The sequence below is a fragment of the Mandrillus leucophaeus genome, unplaced genomic scaffold (genome assembly GCF_000951045.1).
Source record: "Mandrillus leucophaeus isolate KB7577 unplaced genomic scaffold, Mleu.le_1.0 Scaffold8, whole genome shotgun sequence".
NCBI classification, from domain to species: Eukaryota; Metazoa; Chordata; class Mammalia; order Primates; family Cercopithecidae; genus Mandrillus; species Mandrillus leucophaeus.
The window spans coordinates 4,779,112-4,788,223 of record NW_012108696.1 but is presented as its reverse complement, the minus strand read 5'-3'; the positions used below and the strand labels follow the sequence as shown (position 1 = coordinate 4,788,223).

The following is a 9,112-nucleotide window of genomic DNA, read 5'->3' as shown; positions in this document are numbered from 1 at the left end:
TGTGTGTATATATACACGTGTGTGTGTATATGTGTGTATATATACACGTGTGTGTATATGTGTATATATACACGTGTGTGTGTATATATGTGTGTATATATATACACATGTGTGTGTATATATGTGTGTATATATATACACATGTGTGTGTATATATATGTGTGTATATATATACACGTGTGTGTGTGTATATATGTGTGTGTGTATATATATACACGTGTGTGTGTGTGTGTGTATGTATATATATATATCTTGAGGATCTGGGTGGACTATATCCATTTTCCCTACTAGAGAAATGCTCTGTGAGGGCGACAGCCTATGTCTGGTTTTACGATGGATCAAACCACTGGACCCATTGTGCCAGCACAGAGGCCCTTCATTGACATTTGCAGAAGGATAAATGATTGCACGAATTAATACTAAGAAGTCTGACCTCCGTGGGGTAGCGGGGTGACACCTAGAAGACACTCAGTCCTGCCCAGACCCCCTGATTCTGAATCCGCAGGGGGGATGACTGGCATGTGTGGACATACCGGTGACCCCATCCTTGCTTTCTGCTCTCCATCCCAGGGTGGATTCCGGAACACCAACGAGAAAGACATGGCCCTCACGGCCTTTGTTCTCATCTCGCTGCAAGAGGCTAAAGAGATTTGTGAGGAGCAGGTCAACGTAAGTGCCCCCCGTCTTCCCACCCTACCCTACCTTACCCTATGTAGAGCACAGCCACCTTGGAGAATGAGAGGTTGCCTTCGGGGAATTTGCAGCTCTCCCAGTGCAATAACAGGCATCACTGCAGTCATGTTAATATCTAACATGTATTGAGCGCTTAACTCATCTAATACAGACCCCCTCTAATAGTTTCACATGTTAAGTCTCATAATCCTTTTAGCAGCCTGAAAGGTAGGTTACTCTTATTATCCCCAGTTTGCAGATGAGAGAACTGAGGCACAAAGAGATCAAAGGTGGGGATTCTTTCTGTCTGCTTTAGCATTTTCAGAGGGTTTTCAGCCCATTTCCCAAAGTGCTTTCTACATCATTGCTACGTGATCAGTACAGTTGCATCCTTGCTGCTTCTTTAAAGAAAACTTGGGATACAGAGCTGAGACTGTTTCCTTAGTCCAGAGGATCTTTCAGGTGATTTTCAAAGGGATCCATGACTCCAAACAGGAAACGGTGAAAACCGTTGGCTCATCACTGTCTCTTTTTCCTCTGGTTTTGATTCTGAAGCAGAGAAGCTTGGAAAGATGGGCCGCTGAGAGTCTGGAATGCCTTTGTCGGCTTTATTGTGTTTGTTTGTTTGTTTTATTTTGTTTTGTTTTGTTGTGATGGAGTCTCTGTCGCCCAGGCTGCCATGCAGTGGCATGATCTTGGCTCCTGCACCCTTCGCCTCCCGAGTTCACGGGACTGTCCTGCTTCAGTCTCCAGAGCAGCTGGAATTACAGGCACCCACCACCATACCTGGCTATGTTTTGTCTTTTTAGTAGACATGAGGTTTCACCATGTTGGACAGGCTCGTCTCGAACTCCTGACTTCAGGTGATCTGCCCGACTTGGCATCCCAAACTGCCGGGATTACAGGCAAGAGCCACTGCACCAGGCCTAAGTTTTGTATTTTTAGTAGAGACAGAGTTTCGCCATGTTGGCCAGGCTGGTCTCGAACTCCTGATCTAAAGTGATCCACCTGCCTCAGCCTCCCAAAGTGCTGGGATTACAGGCGTGAGCCACTGCACCTAGCTGATCGTGGGGTTTTGAGTGAGTTTTTTAACCTTTAGCTTTCAAAGTGGGAAGCCGAGGATTACACCCCTAGCGAGTGGCTTCTCCCCTCTTAGAAAAAGAGATGGAGGGGAGGGGCCAGTGAAGAGAAAAACAAACACAGGGCTGTTGCCTCTAACACCCAAGAGGGACCAAGGCCTTGAGAGAGAGAGAGAGAAAAAAAGAAAGTAGCATGGGGGTGGGGGACTGTGGGGTCAGCCACGTCTGACTTCAAATCCTGACTCACGGGCACTTCCACCCTTGAGCCTCACTCAGTATGTGCATCTGTAAAATGGGGATAATAAATAATGATCTCTGTATTTTTAGGCCTCTGAGTTGTCCCAGATATAACACATGTGACCTAGATTATACAAAAATTGATGGGGAATTTATATTCAGGGTCCAAAGATATCAAATACAGAGATGAAGGTGGCCTCAGGGACTCTGCCAGGATGCTTTGCTCCTCTCTCCCATGTCCCTCATTCTGTTCTTGGCCAATAATTAGAGAACATATCAGATCAAGGTTAGGGCCTCCATATTCCCAGGGAAGGACACTGATTGGCTCAGCCTGGGTCAGATGACTACATCTGGACCAATCAGCTAAGGACAGGAAATAGGTCTCAGTGGGCAGACATGGTGCTTCCACTGTGGCCACGTGAATGGAAGGGAGAAGTTCTTACAAAAGGAGTGGATGTCAGAGAGGGAAGTGGGCAGGAAAAAAAATATTTGTTTCTGCTACAGCATGGCAGCATTGTAGTAGAGTATAGCACAGGCTGTGAAACCAGACTCCTGGGGTCAAGAGTGTGCTGTAATCCCAACTACTCAAGAGGCTGAGGCAGGAGAATCACTTGAACTAGGGAGGCTGAGGTTGCAGTGAGTGGAGATCACACCACTGCACTCCAGCCTGGGCAACAGAGCAAGAATCCATCTTAAAAAAAAAAAAAAGTGTTAAATTTACAGGAATTTTTCAAGCTGGTCATTAAATATAACTATTATTAAAAACTAAGTATTAGGCTGGGCACAGTGAGCCTGTAATCCCAGCACTTTGGGAGGCCAAGGCCTGCAGATCACCGGAAGTCAGGAGTTCAAAACCAGCCTGGCCAACATGGCAAAAACCCTTCTCTACTAAAAATTAACTGGGCGTGGTGGAGGGGGCACCTGTAATCCCAGCTACGCAGGAGGCTAAGGCACAAGAATCACTTGAACCCAGGAGGCAGAGGTTGCAGTGAGCTGAGATTGCACCACTGCATTCCAGCCTGGACCAGAGCAAGACTCCGTCTCAAAAAAAACCAAACAAACAACAACAAAAAAACCCAGCCAACCAACGAAACAAACAAAAAAACTAAGTTATAAAACTTACAATTAAATAAATTCTATTAAACACAAAGGTTAGAAACACTCAAACTCATCACTTCTTACGCCTTACTCCCATAATCTATATTCTTGGGGTTATTTATGTGTATTGGATTTGTGTAGTGAAAATGCTGTATAATACTGTGCTACTGCAAAGCTCTTCCCAACTCTACATTCAATGATGCCATATTGGTAGCTTGAAATCAGTGATGGAAGTATTTACACCATGGAAATGAGGAAACGGTACACATCATGTCTTCCTCCATCCCCAGAAGGCTGGTTTTGGATCCTAACTCTGCCACTTACTTCCTAGGTGGTCTTTGCAAAATTACTGCATCTCTCAGGGCTCAGTATTCTTAACAGGTTTTATGAGATTAAATGTGCGGCTATCTGAATGACACAGAGTAAGTGTGAGCTATGATGATGAAGAAGATGATGATAACGACTGGATGAGGTGTCCACAGTGGTGTACCGAATCTGTCCCATACCAGTTTATGAGTAACAATTTGGAGAATGTCTCCCCAACACTTTGTTCAGTGATGTCACATTGACACCGTGAAATTGGTCCTGGTCGGGGAATGTACACGACAGAAATTGTCAATCATTATAAACCAAGGATCCGTTAACCCTCCCACTGGAGAGCTGGTTGTTAAACATTTACCAGCACACCATGGGGTACATGGATTTCTCCAGATACATAATAGATATTCAGCAACAAGGCAGCTCATGGTGGCTAAAATACCTGGGAAATCCTCAAAAATGGACAAATCTAAGACAGATATATCCCAAGGACAGAAATCCCTGATTCTCAGGAAGTGCTGCTCGTATGATCCTTACTAATGTGACAGTAATGCCCACGTGACCAGAGAATCTGATCCTCTTTCTCATAGAGCCTGCCAGGCAGCATCACTAAAGCAGGAGACTTCCTTGAAGCCAACTACATGAACCTGCAGAGATCCTACACTGTGGCCATTGCTGCCTATGCCCTGGCCCAGATGGGCAGGCTGAAGGGACCTCTTCTCAACAAATTTCTGACCACAGCCAAAGGTGAGGGATGGCCTGGAGGGGTGAAGGGAGATGCATGGCTGAAGTTTAGGGCAGGAGATACTGAGCTGGGATGCATGGCTTTTAGCTGAGCTGGGATGGATGACCCTAAGCCAAGCTGGGATGGATAGTCCTAAGGTACCAAGCTGGGATGCATAACCCTGAGCTGAGCTGGGATGCGTGGTTCTAAGGTTTAGCAGGTCCTCATTGTAAACCACACAAGAAGGTTTGTTGCATCATTCATTCAACAAATGCGTATTCAGCATTCATTTCAAAGGGAGAAGTGAGAGTTGATGAAACGAGAGAGGCAAGGCAGGAGCGAAATAACTGAGAGCTTTGAACGTCAGCCAGGACACCCAAACACCAGGAAATCTAGCATGCGTCTCTTTCTGAGCTTTCTCTGAGCCATCCCCAGGCTGGACAGAGCAGTGAGCACTGGGGATGGGGTATCCTCTTTGCAGATAAGAACCGCTGGGAGGAGCCTGGTCAGCAGCTCTACAATGTGGAGGCCACATCCTATGCCCTCTTGGCCCTACTGCAGCTAAAAGACTTTGACTTTGTGCCTCCCGTCGTGCGTTGGCTCAATGAACAGAGATACTACGGTGGTGGCTATGGCTCTACCCAGGCAAGTGGCCTACAGCCCCCAGGCACATGCATCCCTGTCTCCTGTGGCTTCCCACCGGCCTCCTAGAGAACACACTGAGGCCCCGCGAGGCAGTTCTTCTTTCCCACGAGCCAGTGTGATTGGAGTGGAATTGAGAATCAGTTTTCTTAGTTGCAAACCCATCTATAGGTTCTAGAATACAGTCTGGATACTCCAAGCTGTGTGTTGAGCCTTCTTCTTACCCCAGGTGTCTAGATCATGTTCTCAGGGCCCAGGTTCAGGTCTAAACCTCTCTCTCCACCTGGTGGGTTCTAGACCAGGTTTCCAGTTCCACTAGGCTCACAATGTTACTCTGTCTCACTGGTGGGCTCTAGACCAGGTTCTCAGTTCTACTATCTCACAATCTTACCCTGTCTTGCTGGTGGGTTCTAGACCATGTTCCCAGGTCTACCAGACTCCCAATGTCATATTGTCCCACTGGTAGGCTCTATACTATGTTCCCAGCTACCCTAGGGTATTATGCAAACCCTGTTCTAGGCCATGGTTTCAGTAACTTCAGGCTTCAGCAACTTCAGGCTCCAGTTGATCTCCTTTCTTTCTGGTGGTCTGTCAATCACGTTCTCAGTGTTACAGTGTCGTTTTTGGGTTGTCGATTATATGCTCAGTATCCTCTGGCCACAGTTTTATTCTCTTTTTCATGAATGGGTTCTAGACATATTCTCAGTGTCTCTAAGTCCTGGCCTGACTCTATCCTCTTGATGGGTCTAGACCACATGCTCAGGGTTGTTAGACCTTCAGTCTCACATCTGGACTTCCTGGTGGATTCTAGACATGTTCTCAGCATCTCTGAGTCCTGGTGTAAGTTTCTGTCCCTTGGAGAGTTCTGAACATGTCCTCAGAGTTCAATAACCTCCGATTATTACTCCTGCACTCGCTAGTAGGTTCTAGGCAACTTTTTGATGTCCCAGCTCTGATTTGAACCTCTTTATCCCCCACTGGATTCTAGCCACTTTCCCAGGCTCCCAGATCACCATCTTTCTCTCTCGTGGGTTCTAGGCCACCTTCATGGTGTTCCAAGCCTTGGCTCAATACCAAAAGGATGTCCCTGACCACAAGGAACTGAACCTGGATGTGTCCCTCCAACTGCCCAGTCGCAGCTCCAAGATCATCCACCGTATCCACTGGGAATCTGCCAGCCTCCTGCGATCAGAAGAGGTACAGTCACCCAGCCAAGCCCTCCTCACTCTTGCTGTCGCCCTCTACACCAGCCAGGATTTACTGGGAAGCAAGAGGGAGGGGAGGTGACCATCACAGTCAGTAGAAGGCTTAATTCCCAACATGCTGTCTTCTCTCTTTTCACTCTGCAGACCAAGGAAAATGAGGGTTTCACAGTCACAGCTGAAGGAAAAGGCCAAGGCACCTTGTCGGTAAGGAACAGAAACCCACACCTGCCTGGCCCACGCCCCTGTGCCCCAGAGGGACCATCTCCTCTTGTCCTCAGTAGTCCTAGTCCTGTGGGATGACATTGTGTCTCCTCTCCCATCTTACCAGGTAGTGACAATGTACCATGCTAAGGCCAAAGGTCAACTCACCTGTAATAAATTCGACCTCAAGGTCACCATAAAACCAGCACCGGAAACAGGTAAAAGGAATCAAGGCCTTATCTGTCACCTTCCTCCTACCCCTCTTCTAATTTCTTCCCCCTTCCTGAATCAACACACAGGTATACCCTCTCCCATCTTTCTCTCTCCTGTGTTTCCAGAAAAGAGGCCTCAGGATGCCAAGAACACTATGATCCTTGAGATCTGTACCAGGTAAGAAGCTAGGTCACCGGGGTTCATCTTGGCCATCCCTCTATCTCTAGCAAGAATTCTTGCAAATAATATCCATGATATTCAGTACTTTCCAAGTACACTGTGTATCTGATACTGTTCTATGTATCCACCATAAGGTAGAGAACACAGACAGTCCTTGCTTTGCGTGTCAATGTGAGACCACAGCAATGACCATATAAGTTGAGACTGTCAAAGCATCTTAGCAGCAATCAATGGAGAAAAGTACACTATCATTCCATGACCTTTAAAGTTCTCTTGTTTTCTTTTGAGAGAGATAGGGTCTTGCTCTGTCAGCCAGGCTGGAGTGCAGTGGCACAATCATAGCTCACTGTAACCTCAAACTCCCTGGCTCAAGCGATCCTCCCGCCTCAGCCACTCAAGTAGCTGGGACTACAGGCGTGTGCCATGACACCTGGCTAATTTTTATTTTTTATTCTTTCTAGAGGTGGGGTCTCACTGTGTTCCCCAGGCTCATCTCGAATTCCTGACCTTGAGCATTCCTCTGCCTTGGCCTCCCAAGGTTTTGGGATTACAGGCATGAGCCACTATGCCCAGCCTAAATGTTTCTATTATAACATTTAAAATTATCATACTGCCAGTTATAAAGATACAGGAAAATGAAAGACATAGTAAGATGAGTATTTGACTACACTGTAATTTAAAACATCAGAACATTGAGATGCAAGGTGTATTTTTTTTTTTTTTGTATGACACTTACAGAGAGTACTTTAGTTCAAAAAATGCTTGCTTTCTTCTCTTTGTATAATTTACAACATGGAGTAAACATCTTTTCTATGCCTTAGTACATTGTCTTGCTCCTTTCTAAGTTTGGACCAGCTTCCAATATTTTATCCTTCGAGCTTTCCATGTCACAAAATTCCTCCAAGAGTTCCCTTAAAGTGACTTTTTATTCTATAACGAACCTTCCTCTGGGACATCTTCATCCTTTTTGTCCCCATGACCTTCCTTATTTATGCTAATACATTTGCCTTCACTGAGTTCCTCTACGCCACCTATCTCTCAAATGGCAGCAGGGTCAACATCCCCATAGTCTGCTATTCTTCGATAACTCCACTTATGCCTTCTTTGAAGTTCACTTCTGGCATTATCACTTTTCATTTCTTTGCTGCATTTTTATCTTTGTTGGCCAGTTCCCTCTTTTGGTGATACATTGTTGTAAAATCTCATGGGAGTTAGCCACCTGGAGACAGGGAGGCAACACAACTACACAGTTTGCTGTCTGTACATAAATTGAAGAGCAGAAGCTCAGTGACCAATCACTGATGGACTTTGAAAGGAGTGACAGTAATTGGCCCTCAATTATGATGCTCATCTTTTATTTACATAGTGATTTCTAGACTGAAGAGTTAGCAACAGAGTTTATACCATATGCAACTACTCATGATCAATATACCAAGGTACTGAAAGTGAACCATGTCACTGGGCTACTAGTGTTATTAAACTGAATCATGCAAAGTGAGGGCCGCCTGTATTCTTGCCTTTGTTTTCTAGAGCTGAAGCATGGAGGGGGTCAAATCATGCATCCAATGTTATTTAGAGCTGGAATTTGAATCCCTGCAGTTGGGTTCAGAGTCTGAGCTCTTAATCAATCGCCTTGACCATTATATTACCTTACTTTTTATTTCCTTTGGGGAAATGTTTCCTAAAAACTGTAACGCCCCTCTGTGCTATTGTGGGGGAATCAGAGGTCTCAGTGCCTGACCAGACCTCCTTGTCTAGGAACAGACCATTGGGGCTGACCCTATCTTGGAACCCAATGCCCTTCTTTCTGCACTATCCAGGTACCGGGGAGACCAGGATGCCACTATGTCTATACTGGACATATCCATGATGACTGGCTTCGTTCCAGACACAGAAGACCTCAAGCAGGTATGAAGGGCTCAGGAGCTGGGATAAGTGGAAAGGAGCCTGGGGTATGGAAGAGGCTGCAGGTAGAGAGGGATCCAGGAGGGATTTTTCACAGGCTCCACCTTTCCCCAGCTGGCAAACGGCGTTGACAGATACATCTCCAAGTATGAGCTGGACAAAGCCTTCTCCGATAGGAACACCCTCATCATCTACCTGGACAAGGTAAGACTGCATCATCTTTCCCTGGGAGGCTTCCAAGGGCACCTTGACCTCTATCTGGCTGGTCTTTTCTTTTCCTTTCAGCTTTTGTCTCTGGGTCACACTAGCCCTAGGCTAGAGGAGACAAGGTCTGTGTTGCTGGGCGACAGGGGAAGGAGCTTGTAAATTGAGGGGGTCAACCCAGCATCTTCTATAAACATGTCATCTTCTGACCATTGACCTCCTGCAGCTTCTTATCAGAGTCTTAACCAATGAAAAAGAGCCCCTTCTGATTTTTTTTTTTTTTTTTTTTTTAGTGCTTTGTAGACAGAAAGGTCTTGCCTTGTTCCCTTGCCCAATCCTGACCTTTGTTTCTTTTTTTGCATCTATTTCTCTCTTCTGTTGTTTTCTTTCTTTCAAGAGACAGGGTCTCACTCTGTCACCCAGGCTGGAGTGCA

General features: G+C 46.0%; 1 protein-coding gene across 1 annotated transcript in view; it reads left to right on the top strand.

The window, feature by feature from the left end:
* Positions 1-9,112, top strand: part of C3 (complement component 3) — a 58,307-nt gene that overhangs the window by 45,319 nt on the left and 3,876 nt on the right. Inside the window, exons 23-31 of the mRNA XM_011967484.1 lie at positions 571-669; positions 3,995-4,151; positions 4,610-4,773; positions 5,809-5,967; positions 6,120-6,179; positions 6,304-6,394; positions 6,515-6,566; positions 8,390-8,477; positions 8,589-8,678. Coding sequence (XP_011822874.1) covers positions 571-669; positions 3,995-4,151; positions 4,610-4,773; positions 5,809-5,967; positions 6,120-6,179; positions 6,304-6,394; positions 6,515-6,566; positions 8,390-8,477; positions 8,589-8,678 — 960 coding nt within the window. The remainder of the gene's footprint in view (positions 1-570; positions 670-3,994; positions 4,152-4,609; positions 4,774-5,808; positions 5,968-6,119; positions 6,180-6,303; positions 6,395-6,514; positions 6,567-8,389; positions 8,478-8,588; positions 8,679-9,112) is intronic.